The sequence below is a fragment of the Pelodiscus sinensis genome, chromosome 24 (genome assembly GCF_052426305.1).
Source record: "Pelodiscus sinensis isolate ZL-2025 chromosome 24, ASM5242630v1, whole genome shotgun sequence".
In the NCBI taxonomy this organism is placed as follows: domain Eukaryota; kingdom Metazoa; phylum Chordata; order Testudines; family Trionychidae; genus Pelodiscus; species Pelodiscus sinensis.
This window is the reverse complement of record NC_143075.1, coordinates 4547038-4566882: the sequence shown is the minus strand read 5'-3', so window position 1 is coordinate 4566882 and position 19845 is coordinate 4547038. Positions and strand designations below refer to the sequence as shown.

Sequence of the window (19845 nt, the reverse complement as noted above, 5' to 3'; positions counted from 1 at the left end):
AGTTTGGACAGGTGAATAAGCTAAATATTTCTCATTCCTAGTGTCATGATCATGAGGGTTAGCCAGCAGCCTGGGAACTAAGGGGTTAACCTTACCTAAGTCAGGTAGATTCAGCCAATAGGAAGGTAGGTAGGAATTTCAAACTAGGACAAAGGAATTTTGGGGTTTCCCTCCTTTGTCTCTAGGGAGTTTCTCTCCATCTACTGAGGGGGACAGACAGAATGTCTCCCTCCAAGAACAGACTCTTCACTCTTCTGTAAGTAGGGTAAAGTTTAGATAAATCCATTAGGTTTTTTTGTTTTATGGGTTGGGAAATGGGATCTGATGTTTGTGCATTTAAAAATGCTTTTTGCTTTCTTTTGTAACTAAGCTCCTCGCCCATGGTGGGGTTTTTCCTCCATGAGTATATTACTTTGTAACTTTGCCAACTAGTCATTATGCTTTTAACAGGAATACTGTGGTGATAATAAAAGTTCTTTCTCTTTTCTTTTCTTAACCTGGCATTGGTTAATTTTTGTGTCCTGGTTTGTACTTTAGGGGTGAGATTTCCCAAGTGATCTCCCCCCTAATTTTCTTATCAGTACTTGGGTGGTGGCAGTGGAGTTTTATCCCCAAAATCTAGGTTAAGATTTTGGGGGGAAGTTTTTTTACCAAAGCCTGGAAAGAAGGTTTTGGGGTACTTTTGCGGGCCCCCACTTCTGCATTTATCGTGCCAGAGTGGGGAATGAGCCTTGACACCTAGTAAGATCACTATGTATGTAGGTCATTCTACTTGCCTAAGTTGTGCCTTCCTCTTTACACTGCTATTTTATACTCATGCTATTTGGGTTTGCATCTGCATGTCACTGTAACTGCAGATGTACCTTAAGATACACATGTCCCTCCAGGCTAGTCTAATAAGCATCAGCAGGAAGATACTTGAAGGCACCCTGACCATAAACATGTTTGATTATATGTAAATACCATTTTCCTTTATCATCATGTTAATGTCCTTCCGATACTAGGTCTGATACACTCACCGTGCTGACAAGCTTTGGGATACTTAATATAAGAAACAGATTTGGTACACAAGGACCAGACAGTTATCCGCAGCTGTTGGAAAGAGAAAGACAAGAAAGTATTTGTTTATCTTGGCAGTTAAAAAAAAAGTGTACAGACAATCTAATTCAAACACTAAACTAGATAATTGTATTTTTTGTACTGGAGGGCCTCACATTAAAACAAACTGGAACCAAAGATTTTTCCTAACAAAACTGTTCCATTTAAATATTAGTGTTTCTATATTATACTCTACTTATGTTTTATTACAAAACTTCTTTTCCTAACAATTTCTGTAATGCCTTTAATAACTGATCAAGTTAAAAACAGCTTCAAGAACTTAGACTTATAGCTGTCCTGTTTTATTTAGTTCTGTAAAACTGTTTTCAGGTGCGGTTTATATGGAGGTCATTATAAAAAAGTCAAGTTGGGTTGGACTGTAGTACACAGAATTATCCAAGACACATGGAGATTGATACTGTTTGTCGAAAGGCTGAAGATTTCAAAGCAGCACACCCAGCTCTCTTCCAGACAAATCTATTATGCCACTATCTTTTCAGTTTTGTTTTAAATGGAGACATAGTACCCACCTTGGTCCAGAAGTATAGCAACAGAACTCTGGGCTTTATTTAGAGTGCTTAGTAAAAGATCAAGTTATTGAAAATGCAGCTGAACTTGGGAGCTGCCACAAACTAGATCCCCAGCCCTACGCTTTGAAAGTATGGCCCAGATTCCCTCTTGCCTCTGCCTCTCCACCCCCCGCTCCTCTCCCCCCAAAAAAAAGTATTTCCTAGCTTCCACTGAAATCAACCCTTAGACTAGGGTCTGGACCAATGTGCAAGACTACACGTGTGCTACAACATTTACACACGAGAGGAGTGAAACTGTAGTGATTAGCTTTATTCTTTCACTTCCTTATTGCTCAGGTTTAGCTAAAGGAAGTTTGTGAGCTCTAACTGGTAGGAATGTGACGTTCCCACAAACACAAAACACTTTTCAGTCAATTATATTTATTCCAATTTAGTAGTGAAATTACATAGCAATACACTGTTGATGAGATGAATAAAAGCAGAAAGTTAATGTGGCCAATGATACTTTATTAAAATGTATATAAAGAATTATTAAATGCTGAGAGTTGTGTAAAAGCTAGCATAACGATTACCAATGTGTAATAGGAAATAATTTTTGTAGAGATTTATGTGATTTCTAAACCCACACAGGAATCTGGAAGAATAGGCTTGCAAGAGGTGAGAAATTCTTCTATTTAGATCCTTAGTGAATGATATGAAAATGTGAAACAATATGTCAACTTGAGAATACTGACTTTTCACTGTACTTTTCAGTTAAAAAAAAAAAAACACAAAAAAACAGACTTTTGCCAACCCATTTTTGTTTTAGTTTCCCCTCTCTCAACCACACAAACAGAAAAATGATTTGTTATTGGAAGGACTTTATTTTCAAAAGAATCCATAAAAACCATGTACATAGTGTTTGGGGTATTTTTGGAGACTCAAGCATCTGTAGAATTCAGGAACTATAGAAGCAGCAGTCAGCTGCAAAGCAGGGCTCTCCACAGCACATCAAGGTCACAGCCTGTATTAAAAGCTCTGCACTGCTATCTGCAAATTATTCAATTAAAAACAAATACTCTACCGTAGCAATGACAGCAACCCCAGACGCATGTGTCTTCATCAATGTGTCAGGTGAACCTTTGAATTTATGTTTGGGGAGAGGAATTTTTTCTAACTTTTCAATAGTTTGTTACTAGCATATTTACCTGGTGTTGCTTGGGTCCTTAAGGAGGGGCTCAGGGAAGGGGGCTAGTGAGGTGCAGGAGACAGGATTAGAAGTGAGGAGAGGCTCTAGAAAGGAGACTTTGCGGGGGGGGGGGGAGCACAGACTGAAGCCCCTCCCCAGTATTAATACCAGGACTGCTTCCTCTTCCCCTTCCAGTTCCAGTTCGTGTCTAGGAGACCAAAGTGTACAGCTTCTCTGCCCCCTACACTCCTCACACAGAGTGAGAAATGCAACAAACTGTTTTTTCCCCTTGCTCTGACAAAGGGGAACAGCCAGCAATGACCCTGTATGAATCCATAGGAAGAAGCTTCAGCTTCCCCCCTTTCCTAAAGGTTACTAAATTATTTTAATTTTGTTAGCAAATATTTTTTATGAACTCTAATCATAACATACTCAGGACTTTTTTCCAGTGAAAAACAAAAATTTTCTAAACCTTTCACCCAGCATATTCTGGTGTAAAATGTAGTGCATTCAGCTAATAAAGTGGCAGGACCATTTATGCAAAATTTGGTGTCTGCAGGTAATCCCGAAGTATGACTTTATTTTGCACAACTAAATCCACAAATAAACTCTTCAAAATAAATAATAGATAGCCAAGGGGATTGTCACTACCAGAAAGTGACAGATTTAGTACAGTGGGACACCAAGAAATCTTTCCTGAAACTATCAATGCACCACCAAATATCTTACGAACAGTAGCAAAGTAGGCGTAGTACAGTGTTTAACCACATCACTGTACATAATGATTTTAACCCTTCCAGTAAGCAAAGGAGGAAAAATAAAATCTAGAATATTTATGGAAATATCAGTAGTTACAATAATTAGTCTGAATCCTGAAACTAGAGGACAGAATCTCATTTTGAGGCATAAACCAACCACTTCCAGAGTTAGGGAGAGCTTCTACCCTGGTTAGTTTACTTTATAGTTGTCCACTTACTGTATAGCAATTCTTGCAACTTCCTCCGAAGCATCTGGTACTTAACACCACTGGAGATGGGATTCCTAGCTGAATGGCCCACTAGTCTGATTCAGCTGTGGCATATTTTATGTTTCCACAGCAATTTTTTAGACTCTTATTTCAGTAGAATGAGTTTTCTTGACACCAAGTAAGATCCTGCACTTGATCACCTGGGTGTGAACACTAACACGTCTGGTACCTGGAGCTGCCCTCTGATGCTGCTAACTGAAATTCTTAAATTCCACTTCAAAAAATCCTGCCAAACGCCACCCACACAGAGAAGCAGCAGGAGAGGCCCAACACAAAAGGACTAGCACCTTTTTCTAATATATCAGCCTCTACACTGAGCATCACAAGACGCTTCATATAAAGAAGCAACCTAAAGAACAAAGGAAGCTTATAAAGAGATTTAGAGATCCTGCTCAGAAGTTGAATCAGGATATCTAGACAGTAGGAAGGAGAAACAACCAAATGAGGCCCCCAGGCCTCTTTCACGTCAAGCAAAAAAGAGAGAAAAGATGCGGAAGGGAGCGTCGGACATAAGCTTAACTTGCTGTTTTCACTCTTCTATGTAGCTTTGTATGAACTGAGACTTAAGGGTTCCTAGCGCTAACTTTAAGAGTACATAAAGTAAATAAGAGTACATAATGTAGTAAACTGACCTGCAATAATCAAGTTTTATATCACTACAACTGCTGACTTCGAGACACAAAAATACACCATGAGGCTGCTCTGAATACAAGGTTTACTTTAAAAATACCAACACAATGCCTACGCACATTCTTCTGTAGCAACTGCAGTAGTGGCATGCTGCTTGCTCCTATTAATTGCAGTTAACTGAACTTGCCTCTGTTCACTCCCTTAATGCAACCCAACATCTCTCTGTCTCACACATAAAGACACACACACTCCGCAGTCAATACAAGCTTAACAGCCGAAAGCTTTAAAGTGTAGTTCTGGGTTACAGTTAAGAATGCAACTTTATAGCTGCAATACTGACTTGGCATCCTGACCATACTGGCTATAGAAGTGTCAAAGTTAAAGGCCAGAAGAAACTCACCAGATCATCTCATCTGACCTCCTCTATGTCACAGGCAACCACCACCAACCCGCAGCTGCATACTAAACTAGGGATGTAAGCAACTACCCAATAAGCTTAGGCAGCGGGGTTGGGGGACAGGAGCCGGTGCACTGGGGGGCATGAGAGGCTCTTACATTTGGAAAGCAGAGCCACAGCATGGGGTCCCAGACCTACCCCCTGTGGCTCTGCATGCCTGGCTCCTATTACCTTTAAACTGCAAAGCCACAGCTTTTCAACTCACTGTGTACTCAATACAAATTGTATTGAGTAAATGATTGGTCAGTTACCCGCTTTTTAACATCCTTATATTAAATTCAACAACTGAGATCAAAACAAAAGCACTACAGCCCACAGAAGACTCAGGGAAGTACCACGCCACAGGAAGAGATAGGCAGAACTGAGGGTGCCAGTGCCCAAACCCCCACATGATGCTCTCCTCTCCTGCCCCCACATGAACTGTCCTGACCCCCCAGTATAGGGAAATCCCTGCTGCTTGAGTCAACCCACAAGACAGGTGAACTCCACAGAGAAGGTGAGGGGAAGCAAGCCTCTCCCTACGTTGCAGAGGCACTAACTTCTGTGTTTCAGTCTCCGCTCCCTGAGGGAAACGAGGCTGTTGAGGAGCCATCTGCCCCATCTCTGCTCTACCCTCTACTGCAGGACAGAATGCACCCCATGTCAGTGCCCAACAGCTCCCCGCCTTCTCATGCAGCAGAACCACACTCCTACCGCACAGGAAGGGATGGAAGGCACCTCTAGCTAACTTTGCTTGGACACCACAAGCTAGCACTCCGGATGGAATAAATAAGCAAATGAAGTCTATAAATATATTATTCCGGCCAAGAACTTCATTGACTTTTGTGCTGTTTGGTAGCTTCTAAACTTTAAAAAAAACATGTACACGAATACAAAGCTCAAAAAAATATAGCCGTACAGGTACAAACAGAAAAAGTGATTAAAACCAAACATATTGGGACTACATTTTAATAAGATAAATCTGAAAGCATCTATGAAGGATATGTAGCCAGAAAAAAAGGTACTACTTTTGCAGTCAATATTTTCTAAAAGGCATTTACTGTTCACTACTGCAGAGAAATCTACACCGCTCAAGACTGAAATTACACAATAAAGATCGTAACACAATGCCAAAAATATCTTGCATTGTATCAGATACAATTATTCTTTATCCTCCCCTCCCCACAATTCAAAGAGTCCTGGGAGAAGCCAGTTATGACAAGTTTCATTATAAAGTTCTGTTTTACTATGCCATTTTGTCATGTGGACACTGAAGAGCATATTTTAATATTACTGCACATATTTCCACACATCTAATTGGTATGGCCTTGGGTATGTCTACACTTGTACCCTCTTTTGAGAGAGGGATGCAAATGAAGACATTCAAAATGGCAAATGAAGCTGGGATTTAAATATCCCGTGCTTCATTTGCATATTCACATTATGGCGCTATTTTGAAATAACAGATGCTGTTACGACGCGGTTATTTTGAGAGAAAACCCTTCTCTCGAAATAACTGGTAAACCTCATTGTATGAGAAATAAGGGTTATTTCAAGAGAAAGGTTTTCTCGCGAAATAACTGCATCTTAACAGCGACTTATTTCGAAATAGTGATATTTCAAAATAGCGCCATAACGTGAATATGCAAATGAAGCACGGGATATTTAAATCCCAGCTTCATTTGCAATTTTGAATGTCTTCATTTGCATCCCTCTCTCGAAAGAGGGTGCAAGTATAGACATACCCTATGTTATTTCAATGATAATGAATAAAATGGTCTTAATGCACCTGTGGAGTACAGGTGTCCATAATGACCTATAGGAGCTCCTGTCCTGCTCGGATAGGTCACTGAGTAGCAGCTATGGTCTCCTACAATAAGCAAGGGGTTGAGAAATCATGAGATCTGAGAATCACATCATTTAAACAAGTGAGGTAGACCAACATTTTCAAACATGGGGGTAACATTCGGCACCTAAAAAAAGCCACTTAAAATGCCTGAAGTTTGATACCCAAGTTGGAAGATTTTGTTCTTACTCTCTACAGCTCTGATATCCCATCCGTTGATTAAGGAAGATAGATTTCAAAGTGCTTCTCAAACTTTGAGAAACAACAGATGAAATGCAGAGTATAGTTATACTGTGTACATTTCATTGTCAATGTGTAATTAAGTCCCATGGACAAGAATGTCTTCATAGTCCCAATGATAACAGCCATATTGATCCACATACTTGTCCTAACCCTCTATATAATGTAACACAAGACAGATGGTTTCATTGCTATTAGAGACAAAGGGGGAAGTACAAAGCTCACTGCATGTGAAAAAAAGATAAACAGCAAATCAAAGTTTAACAAATGAGTTTTCTGTGAAAGAGAATTTCTGCTGCAGAGAAAAACTGATTTCATCGGCAGCAAGCATTTCTTTACTGACCATCCTCAGATGTTCTCTCTTTAGTGCAGATGACTGGATTAAGTGAATTGTCAACCTCAAATCCTAATGGTAATGGTGTACAGGAAGTTTTCAGCTGTTGTTTTGCAGTGGAAAACCAAACCAAAAGCAGCAGCATTTTTAAAATAGCCTAAAAACAGCTGAGAATAAAAGAGTATTTAGATGGTAATGTGATAAACAGTCTCCAGTGCTTGGTTAGAGACTTCATCCCAACTTTGACAGCTTCAGGCAGGTGTGAGACTGCTGATTTTCACGAGACAAAAAGCACACTTTTAAACAATCTTGCATCTCAAGTGACTGTTAACTTTTGTCCCAGACTTGACTAGGTCACAAGGCCTCCTTACATAGCTGATTCTATCAGCACAAGATTTCAGAGGATTATTCAGGGCACATTCCTTAACAGAAAGTATTTTTCAACCAAAATAGCCATTTACAATTATGAAGGATTAGCTCCAATATGCACAAAAAGCATATTTTTTAAAAACTATGGCTGTACTTTGCAGTAGATTCACTGGCATCAATTCCCTCACCGACTTAGAAAATGCAGAAATAGTCAGTTCATAAAATAGGATTCCTAATGGAAACATTGGATGACTTTCTGTTACTATTGTTGTATTGTAATTTGGCAAACACGGGAGTGTCAATGCAAAAGTGGAGACCCCCCCCCCCCCCAGGAATCCGGAGAGTGAATTAGCTACAAGAATTTTGAAGTGGAAAAAATGAATGTATCAAGTAGGCATAAACTGCAGAATGGGTGGGATACGACAATAACCTATAAGTCCCAAAAAACAATCTGCATTATACAGCTAATTACAAGCATATACTTTGCCCTTCCTTATATTCTAGCTGAGTTCTCTTCAAGACACAGACTCCCACACTATGCAACATGCATACAAAAAGACATTATAATAAGATGCCAGCTATCTAGCACAATATTTGTTTTCCCACTGGTAGCTGCTACTAGGCTGTTATATTAATATAGCAATAAGCACAAGTTTTCTTGAAAGTGTAATTCTGCTCTGAAAATGGACTATGAAAAAAATTGTCTTTTCTCTCTTCGGATCTGAACTCCTGCCTTGTTCTGAACTGCAGCTGTTTAGGGTGGGGATAAAGTGAGCATACTACAGGCTGAAGCGGCGAGGAGTCCTGTGGCACCTTATAGACTAACCGAAGTGTTGGAGCATAAGCTTCTGTGGGCAAAGACCCACTTCGTCAGATGTATGCCACATGCATGTGATGAAGTGGGTCTTTGCCCACGAAAGCTTATATTCCAACACTTCGGTTAGTCTATAAGGTGCCACAGGACTCCTCGCCGCTTTTGCAGATTCAGACTAACACGGCTACCCCTCTGATACATACTACAGGTTGAAACTCTCTAGTCTGGCAACATCTGTGGTCCAGCATGATTTTAGTTAGCCGGACTTCCATTTATCACGGGCGTGGCCAAATTTCCTGCATTCCTGTAAAATTTGTTTACAACCACCATTCCTGGCTCTCAGTGTTCTGTGCTATTATTTAGCTCTAATTTATCCCTCAATGTCTTCTAAGAGCCCAGTAAGCAGTGGAAGCATTGGTAATGCTGCTAGACTATACTGACCTCCCGTGGTTCAGCACCAGTCAGGTCCTGAGGGTGCCAGACTGGAGAGGTTCAACCTGTACAAAATATAAATATAACTACTAGGCATGTGAATGGGCAACCAATTAACCTGTAAGCATCACATCACTCTTACCAAATGATGCGTACTGGGTACCAGTTAACCAGTACCTGGGAGCTGTCTGCTGCGGGCAGGAGCGGGATTCTGCTTAATCAGTTAACCCATTAACTGTTTAATCAGGATTTTACGTCTCTAATGACTATAGGAGACAAATGATTTCTATTCAATTTCATGAGTCAACAGAATTATTAACTAAGATTTCTACGTGAGCCAGAAGGAATCCAGCCTGACTTATATGCTTGGCTGAGTTTGCAGAGCTGGTAGTTAGAAGTACATCTTTTAGATCTGTAATTAATCCGGAGTGATCTGGAGTCACTGAAACAGAAACATGGAACCTCACAATACCATTAAGAGAGTCACTTTTTGCAGACTCTAATCACACTAAGGCAGCTACAATCAACAACTTGAGATCAGTTCAATGCACCCTGGATGATAAAAAAATCAAGCTGAAAACTTTCCCTGTACCCAGCCCTTATTTTACACTGTTATGTGGTACTGTGTGTGTGATACAAAAGGGAATTTTTTATACAAAGAAAGTTACAAGTAGAGCCTTGTGCAGATACAAAATTTGTAGCCGCATCTGTAGCTGCAAAAAATGAGCCACTGATGCAGATACCATGAATATCTGTGGATGTGCAGGGCTCTAATTATAACCGACTGAAAGCACTTGGGAGTATGCTCAGTGACAGCAAGCGGGTATGGTGTCAGTCCCTAATAAAGGGTTACACCTTTTATATCACAGTTTACAATATCTCAATCTGACCAGCATCTTGGACAATTTACAGGACTGTCTTACTGCAACGCAACACACCCACACGCCGAACCCAATCCTAGAAATGCAAGTTACAAGAGCAAATCTGAAAGCTCTTCACATCTGAAGAAGGCTTGCAGGATTAAGCTCTGCATATCTATATTGTTTTGTTACTTCTACCCTCGTTCACTGTTTTTTTTCGAGATTCTGATGCTCTCCTAGTAAGTGTTACGTCACACATGATCGGGTATGGTGGTTTTGGTTTTGTTTTTTTTTTTAATTGAAGATATTACAAGCAAAACCAAAGTTTGTTACTGCGGCATGAGGAGCAGGGAACACAATAAATCCCTAGGAACTTTTAACTCCCATTATTAAATGTAATAAATACAATGCAACTTGCTTAGATTAACATTTCTATGAAGACTATAACTTCCACATTCCTTAACTTCTTTTTTAAGTATAACTGCAAAAGTTTTGCACCTTTTATATACATCATATTCTAACAAATATACACCAGAACAAAAGAATAGCCATGCTAATGCTCCATCTAGCCCAATGCACCTTCTGTCTTTCAAGGATAGCCAATGCCAGGTGCTTCAGAGGGAATGAACAGAAGATAATCAAGTGATCTATCCCATCTCCCATTTCCAACTTCCAGCCATCACATGCTAGGGATACTTCAGAGCATGGTTTTGCATACCTGTGTATCCTGACTAATAGCCATTGATGGACCTATCCTCTAGGACAGTGTTTCACAACTGGTACTCCGTGGAACTCCGGGGTTCCGTGAAGTCAAAGTAAGGGTTCCACGAGAATGTGGCATTGCCCCGCCCCCTCTTAAAGAGAGTATATTTTGCAGGGGGTTTTTTTCCCCCTCGATCAATTCTGACGGGTTTGTTTATTTTTCTTGCCAAATTTTACTCTGGGAACCCTAGGGGTTCCTTGAAATTATTTTGAGCTGAAAAGGGTTCCGTGGCCAAATAAAATTGGGAAACACTGCTCTAGGAACTTACCTAGTTCTTTTTTTAAACACTGTTATAGCTTGGCCTTCATAACATCCTCTGGTAAAGAGTTCCACGGGTTATGGGTTGTGTGAAGTAGTACTTCCTTCTGTTTATTTTAAATGTGCTGCTTATTTATTTTACCTGGTGACCCCTAGTTCTTGCGTTATGATGTGGATAAATCCCTGTAATATTATACTTTGTATTAAGATCTTGTCCTTTCAGATAGATCTTTGTTAAGTGTTCTTATAGAATCTCTGTAATACAAAGTTATAGGAGAAATGTTAAGATATATCAATCTTGTAAGAAAAAATGTCTTTTGAGCTCTCCTCTTTCCTTGACTGTCCTGTTGAAATGAATGAGGTGTGAATGGAGAATGAAAGGTGAACATCTCCAGCAGTCTGGGAGCAAGATCCAAGACAATACCTGTAAAGTGAGCTCGTTAAGAAGACTGGACATACAGACTCATTGGGAGTCAAGCAGCAAGTGCCTGCCCTTGGAAGAACTCTCTTTGAAGCAGCATTAGGAAAGGCGAGGTGATGACTAATTGGCTGCATGAGAGGGATAAATAGGAGGCATCTTGCAGAGGGACCCCGGGTTTTCGTCTTGTCAACATGGGAGCATCGATCCGGATCAGCAGAAGCCTGGCTCCGCCCCTCCCCCATCTAACTCACCTGGCCAGTGCAGTTAGGGGGAAGCAACTTTTGGTAACAACAAGATGGAGTGTGCTTGTGTGTGTGTGAGAGAGAGTGCATGAGTGTGATGTATCATATGCATATGATTGATCTATGTATGTTCAATAAATGTGGCATGTTGCCTTACCCCCCTGAAAAAGATCCCGAGTACTTCTTTTAAGTACAACAATGAAAAGAAAACACTTATTTACTTTCCCTGCACCAGTCATGATTTTATACACCCCTATCATATCTCCCCCCCCCTTAGTTGTCTCTTTTCCAAGCTAAAAAGTCCCAGTTTTAATCATCTCTCATACAAAGGCCGTTACATACCCCCTAATCATTTTTGTTGCCCTTTTCTGAACTTTTTCCAATTCCAATACAATTTTGAGATTGGTGTGATCACATCAGCTCACAGTATTCAAGATGTGGATATACCATGGGTTTAGAGAGAGGCAATATGACATTTTCTGTGATATCTCTCCCTTCCCTAAGGATTTTCATCATTGGTAGCTTTGACTGCTGCTGCACAATGTATGAATGTTTTCAGAGAACTATCCACAATTACACCAAATCTCTTTCTTGAATGTTAACAGCTAATTTAAACCATCATTATATATGTATAGTTGTAATTACATTTTGCAATGTGCATTACCTTGCATTTATCAACACTGAATTTCATCTGCCATTTTGTGGCACAGTCGGTCAGTTTTGTTAGAACCCTTTGTAACTCTTTACAGTCTTCTTGGGACTTAACTATCTTGAATCGGTTTGTATCCTCCACAAATGTTGCCAGCTGCCTGTTTATCCCTTTTTCTAGATCATTTATGAGTATGTTGAACAGTACTAATCCCAGTACTGATCCCTGAAGGACACTACTATTTACCTCCCTCCACTCTGAAAACTGACTATTCTAGTAAATTGGTGAGGCAGGAGTTCCCTTAACAAAAACGATGTTGTTTCTTCCCCAACAAATTGTGTTCATCTATGAATCTGATAATTCTGTTCTCTACTATAGTTTCAGCCAGTTTGCCTGGTACTCAAGTTAGATTTACCAGCTTACTGGTGGGATTGCCTCTGGAGACTTTTAAAAATTGTTATCACATCAGCTATCCTCCAATCATCTGGTATAGAAGCATATTCAAATGATAGGTTATATACAGGCAGTCCCCGGGTTACGTCAGTCCGACTTATGACGGACCCCTAGTTACGAACCGGGGAGGGGGGGGGGAGCCTCCCCCACTGTCGCCGCCTCCGGCGGCGCGGGGGGCACTTCCCCCCAGCAGACCAGGGAGACGCGGAGCAAGCGCCCCCCCCCCCCCCCCCCAGCAGACCAGGGAGACGCGGAGCGGCTTTTCTCACCGCGGACCAGCAGACCAGGCTTTTCTCGCCGACGCCTGGGGTAGAGCAGCTGGGGGGCTGCCAGGTTGGTCCCACAGCGCCGAGGTGCAGCGCTACTGGACCAACCCAGCAGCACCCCAGCTGCTCTGCCCCAGGCATGTCCGATTCAGCCGCTGCTGGTCAGTTTCAACAGCGGCTGAATCTGGACGCCAGTTCCGACTTACATACAAATTCAACTTAAGAACAAACCTACAGTCCTTATCTTGTACGTAACCCGGGGACTGTCTGTACTACAGTTCATATTTCCTCAGTTTCACTTTCGAGTTCCTTCAGAACTCTTGGGTGAATACCAGCTGGTCCTTCTGACTTGTTATTATTTGCTCTTATCCATAATGAGATTGTGTGCTGGATGCTGAATTCAGTGGACCAAATTCAGAATTGAAAAAATTGCTGAGCAGTGAATAACGTTTTCTAAGAGATTTAGTCAATAAAGCATAGGTTAACTGCGATTAAAGACTACACAGCAAAGCCTGGAGAAGACACTATATACATTAGTGTAAGTGATTTATGTTTAGCTTGTTTTATATGGATAGTTATGATATATCCAGTTTAAATGACAATGCTAGGCATTACTTAGCAAAAGATAAAATACAAGGAAAAAGAGGACTTCTCTATACACAATGTCAGTAAGACTGGTCACTGAGTAGAACTGGGTTCCATTCTGCATGTTTCAATTGTGTCATGTGTAAAGTGTTAGATGTTAAAGTTAGAATCTGTCATTGGAGATTTTTAAGGGCAGGTTAGACAAACACCTTCAGGGATGGTCTCGATTGGGTGGGCAATAATTTTTCATTGAGGCCCACTCTGAGCTTTTAGTAAATGGTCACGGGCTGCATTTTTCTATGAAGGAGGTGTAAGATCTGGGACAGAGATTAGGTGCAGAAAGAAGCTTGGGGTAGGAGACTGGGATACAGGAGAGTGTGGAGTCTGAGAGGGAGTTTGGGTGAAAAAGGGGGTTGTGATCAGGGGAAGGGTAGTGGGGTGCAGGGACTGGAAAGGAATATGGGTGATGAAAGGATTCTGACCTAGGGGACAGGTAGAGAAAAGGGGATGCAGGATCTGGGAGGAAGTTAGGTGTAGGAGAGGATAGGGTGCCAGAGGCAGGCTCTGGCTGAGAGGTGCTTACCTAAGCAGATCCTGGCCAGGACCACTGTCAAGCAGGCTTCCTGCTTGCCAGCAGCCCCCCAGCTGGCTGTTCCACGCTGCCCCAACCCAGCAAAATCTCTTAGCATTTACTGGCCAGAAACCAGCGGACAGGAGCTAAGAAATTGTGCTGCACTGCCACACCCCCAGCAAAACCTCTCTGCTCCCATTGGGTGGTTTCCAGCCAATAGGAGTGGATTGATTTTGCTGGGTAACAGGGCAGCACATGAAGCCACTCCCCTCCCTCCCACAGCACAGAGAACCACAGGGAGCAGCTAGCCACTTTGAGCAGAACTGCTCCATGCTGAGCAGGAGAGCCAAATTAAAAGACTTTGTGGGCAGCATCTAGCCTGCCCCTGATCTGGATGATACTTAGTCCTACCATCAGTGCAGGGAACGGGTCTAGAAGACCTCTGAGTTCCCTTCCAGTTGAACTATTCTATGCTACCTATAGCATTTTGTGTTACTGGATGTTGTGCCATAACATTCAAACTCAGATATATGGGGGGTGTACGCACATGCATGTGTGTGTGTATATATGAAGGATTCTCATTTGCAATAAAATTTGTTTAAACTGAAACTGTTAGATTTGCTTTAACCTTAGACACATACAGCATAATGCTATGTCTCTCAAAGGTATCCACTACTGATTTTGCACCCCATAAGTAGTGATGGGTTTTGAAGTATTCATGGAAAGTCCTCCTTATATTTTAAGTTAGATGTTGATTTCTTGTATGCAGGTCAGGAAAAAAAAAATCAATGTTATTTATTACACTTTGTTTATAATTCATATATCACACAGAACACCCGCTATGAAAATAACTCATGCAGTTTAGTTACACAAAATTATAAATTGTATAGGTAGCTAGAAACAAAGTATTACAATCACCTTTAAAAAAAACCTTTATAGTAAGAGTATGAAAAGAAATAAATGAACCTATCTTGGATCTCATGTCGACCTGAAAAAATTACCAGTATCAGTCAATTAGGGTATGTCTACACTACAATGTTAGTTCGAACTAACGGATGTTAGTTCGAACTAACATTCATAGGCGCTACACTAGCGCTCCGCTAGTTCGAATTTAAATCGAACTAGCGGAGTGCTTAGCTCGAACTAGGTAAACCTCATTTTACGAGGATTAAGCCTAGTTCGAACTTACTAGTTCGAATTAAGGGCTGTGTAGACCCTTAATTCGAACTAGTGGGAGGCTAGCCCTCCCCAGGTTTCCCTGGTGGCCACTCTGGCCAACACCAGGGAAACTCGTCTGCCCCCCTCCCGGCCCCGGACCCCTTAAAGGGCCACAGACTGGCTACGGTGCCCGTGCCAGATGCAAGCCTGCCAGCACCCAGCCAGCAGACCCTGCATCTGGCACGGCACAGAGCCACCCACCCAATGTCCCCCAGCCCACCCCCTCTTCCCGGGACCAGGCTGGCGGCTCCCGGGAGCTTACCCGGGACCGCAAGAGGCGGGCACCTTCCTGGGCTAGTGCAGACATCGTGGACCTCGTCCACGATCTCCGCACTAGGCACAGGAAAGTGGCCGTCTAGGGCAGGAGAGCTGCCAGCCTGGCCACCCAGGAGCAGGTGTGCATGAAAATCAAGGGGGTCCACTGAGACCCCCCCGACCCTGAGCTTACAATGGCCGTACTGGGTCAGACCAAAGGTCCATCTAGCCCAGTAGCCTGTCTGCCGACAGCAGCCAACCCTAGGGACCCTGGAGGGGATGGACCGAAGACAGTGACCAAGCCATTTGTCTCGTGCCATCCCTCTCCAGTCTTCCACAAACTTTGGGCAGGGACACCACTCCTACCCCCTGGCTAAGACTACTCCATGGACCCAACCTCCATGACTTGATCTCACTTCCCTTTCAACTCTGTTCTAGTTGTAGCCTACACAGCCTCCTGCAGCAAGGAGTTCCACAGGTTAACTATTTGCTTTGTGAAGAACAACTTTCTCTTACTAGTTTGAAGCCTGCTACTCATTCCTTTCCTTTGGTGTCCTCTAGTCCTTCTTTATGGGAACTCATGAAGAACTTTTCTGAATGCACCCTCTCCACCCAATCCCTGCTTTTAGAGACCTCTACCCTGTCCCCCCTCCGTCTCCTCTTTTCTAAGCTGAAAAGTCCCAGTCTCTTTAGCCTCTCTTCATCTGGGACCTGTTCCCAACCCCTGATCATTGTAGTTGCCCTCCCCTCTCCCAGCCTTTCTCTTCCCCTCTCCCACCTCCTTTTCCCAGTCTCCCCCAGTTTTGTTCAATAAAGACAGAGCCCATGTTGGAAGAAACGTTATCTTTATTTTGTACATCAGGAAGGGGGGCTAGGGAAGGGTAAGTGGAAGGAGGTGAGGGAGGAATGGGGTATGAGCCCCCGATGGGGAGGACTGGGCTGGCTCTGCAGGCTTCTGGGGGTGGAAGCTCTCCTGCAGCTCCCCAATTGCCCCCTCTCCCCAGATGGCAGCCTGTGGCAAGTGCAGCCGGTCTGATGGCCGAGTGCTGTGATGTGCCCAGTGTGGGCACTCCGGGCACTCCAAGCCAGGACTGGTTTTCAAGTGGGGCACCCCTGAGAACTGTCTGTCCGGGGTGGGGGTCGGGTCCCTTTAAGCGCAGCCCTCGGCTAGCCTGAGACAGCATCTCCATGCTCTAAGTCCTCCTCTGATGCCCTGCCGGCACTGCTTCCGGCCATCCTTAAGCCCTGTTCAGGGTCCACTCGATGTGGACATGCTAGTTCGAATTAGCAAAACGCTAATTCAAACTAGTTTTTAGTTCTAGACGCGTTAGTTAATTCCAACTAAGCTAGTTCGAACTAATTCGAACTAAGTTAGTTCGAACTAACTCTGTAGTGTAGACGTACCCTTAGTGAATGCTACATGAAAATGTCAGACTACCAAACCTGTATAGTATGGGTTAACATGGAACCTATAAATGATCCCTCAACTTGATAATGCACATAATACAATGATATTAAGTATCCTGATAGTTCCTGTCTCCTGCCCTGTCTGTCCCAGTAGAGACTATGGACTTAGTGTATTCGAGAGTAAACACAACACAGACACTAGCATAACCCAAGCAGCTGTCTGACCCAAGTTAATTTAGCAACCCGTTTACAGCTAGAGAGAAAGCCTATCCCAGCACAGATGACAACTTGGCAAAGCTTACATGAAATCCTGCAGGGTCAAATTGAGTTCTGAGAGGCGGTAAAAAATACTCACTAGTCCACCCACACATGCACATGCCATTATACACCTTCCCGTATCATGCAGCAGCAGGAGCCACCCAAAGTTTTTGGTTACTCAAGCTACACAACAATCCTGCCTGTTAGACACATGTCTGTCTTTAGTTTGAACAACTGGACTCATTTTAATCCTCACGAAGGACAATCAGTACTGAGAAAGCGTGTTCCTGTATTCATTAACCTACGGTCACCCCAGTCCTCTGGAAAAAAGAAAAGTAGCGCTGATACATAGTAAAAAACCCAGTATTCTGACTACATCTGACACCAAAAACTCATGTGTGTGTGAGAGAGTGAGAGAAAAGGAAAATATTGTCTGGTTGTATTCAATTTCACTCGCACATTTGGAAATGTTAGTATTCAAGGCTCACATTAACTCTCTGCTGTCCACTCACAGAACAAAACCTCATTCCACGAGAAGCAACAGCTAATTCGAGTTAGGGGTTTACTTCGAACTCCCGTTTCACTGCCGCATGTAGACGCGGGCAGTTATCCTGGGCTAGTCAGTTTCCAAAATGGCAACCGCCCGGGAACATGCTAACGAAGCACGGGATATTTAAATCCCATGCTTCATTTGCAATTTCGGTCACCCTCATTAGCCTCCCTAGTTCAAACTAGGGGGCTAGTGTAGACAAACCCTTAGTGCTTTGAGCCCAGGTCAAATCAAATAGTTCTGAAAACGCCTATGAACCCCCGCCCATTGTTTACAATGAGCTTCAAACCACATTCATATGGACTAAACTCCCCTAAGGCACATCTTGGCTATGATTACAGACTAAGGCCCTTACCCTGCAAGCACTAATACATGGTTAATTTTAGTACTGCAAGAAGTTCCATGAAATCAATAAAAGTTACTCATTTGATTAGTCACGCATGTGTGGAACTCTCTGCAGGTCAAACTAAGTCTCAGAAGTAATGCGAAGGCATTAAGAGTCTGGAAGTGACAGTAATCAACTGATTTTCATCATCAAAGCTGAGGGATATAAAAAGTAAGCATAAGCATGAAAAGTTTTACATGAATTACAAATTTCTGTTTTAGTAATTTAAGGTGAACTGAGTAATATAGGGTTATATAGTATGCTTCTAATAAAAATAAGGCAATGTTGTTTAGATCAATTAATCATAGACTCATAGAACACTAGAACTGGAAGGAACCTTGAGAGATCATCAAGTCCAGTCTCCTGCCCTCATAGCAGGGCCAAGCATCATCAAGATCATCCCTGATAGATGTCTATACAACCTCCTCTTAAATATCTCCAGTTATGGAGATTCCAGAACTTCCTAGGCAATTTATTCCAGTGCTTAACCATCCTGACAGTTAGGAAGTTTTTCCCAATGTCCAACCTAAACCTCCCTTGCTGCAATTTAAGCCCATTGCTTCTTGTTTGTAAGGGCAAGAGACTCAACTCGATGACCTCTCAAGGTCCCTTCCAGTTCTAGTATTCCATGATTAATTGATCTAAACAATATTGCCTTATTTTTATTAAAAGCATGCTATATAAACCTATATTACTCAGCTCACATTAAATTACTAAAGCAGAAATTTGTTAAAATGTTGTTCACGTATTACTTTTCATGCTTACCCTTACTTTTTGCATCCCTCAGCTTTGATGAAGAAAATCAGTTAGATTACTATCACTTCCAGACTCTTAATGCTTTTGCAGAAGAAATTTCAAAATAACTGTTCTTAGAGTTATAGAAACAAACTTTTCCAAAAATCTATGAACAGACATGTATTTATTTTTTGCCTAAATCTGAATTTCAGATCATATTTGTTATATGTCCCTTTGCATAAATGCCAGTTTATCATGTTTTAAAATGCATAATTTCATTTTGAAAGGCATAAGTGATCCATATTCCACTTTTTCATCACAAACTAAAAAAGCAAACTGTAAAAGAATTTAGCAATGATTAAATCAGAATTGATCTAAAATTGAGAAAAAATTACATATTCATTGATTAATATAATAGTAGAGCTTTAAGAGCGTTGGGTTATTTTAGGAGCCATTTGCAGAAAGTAATGTGATACTTTACAGAACAATCATGACTTCACGCTTACGTGAAACTCAGTTGTATTGAGAATATGACGGCCATCCGGACTCCAGCACGAAGCCACCAATCCTGCTGACCCTTCATCAATCTTGCAGTGCCAGTCTGGCTGCTCCAAGGACCAGACCTAGTCAGAGACACCAGTCAGTTCAGCAAACTAAATAGCTCGTCAAAACTCTCCTCTCCTCCAAGAACCACGCTACAACTAAGAAAGAAATTCCATCAACACATACCACGAACGTCAGGAAACCTTTGAAAGCCTTTGGCCATGAAGGACTGGCGCTGGATACCATTACAAAAGTAAGCAGCACATCTCTGTGCATTAACACAAGTCATAAAGCATATTTTCATCTGTCATGTTTTCTGACTAGACATCTTTTTTAAATCTTTTGCTCCCTTTAATAAAAGTCTGCATGTATTTCCTTCTGAAATAGATGCATGAGATACTTTTGTAGCAGCCTTTTTGTTTTTATCGATTTGTTCCAACTGTTTTTATTCTGGTGTTATTTGTCTTCAGACTAAAAAACAGAATTTTAAATCAAGGTTTTG

The 19845-nt window shown here is 42.0% G+C and overlaps 1 protein-coding gene across 1 annotated transcript in view; it reads right to left on the bottom strand.

The window, feature by feature from the left end:
- Nucleotides 1–19845, bottom strand: part of WRAP73 (WD repeat containing, antisense to TP73) — a 35320-nt gene that overhangs the window by 11023 nt on the left and 4452 nt on the right. Inside the window, exons 3-4 of the mRNA XM_075906622.2 lie at nucleotides 19307–19423; nucleotides 1020–1092 (exon numbers count right to left, since the gene is read on the bottom strand). Coding sequence (XP_075762737.2) covers nucleotides 1020–1092; nucleotides 19307–19423 — 190 coding nt within the window. The remainder of the gene's footprint in view (nucleotides 1–1019; nucleotides 1093–19306; nucleotides 19424–19845) is intronic.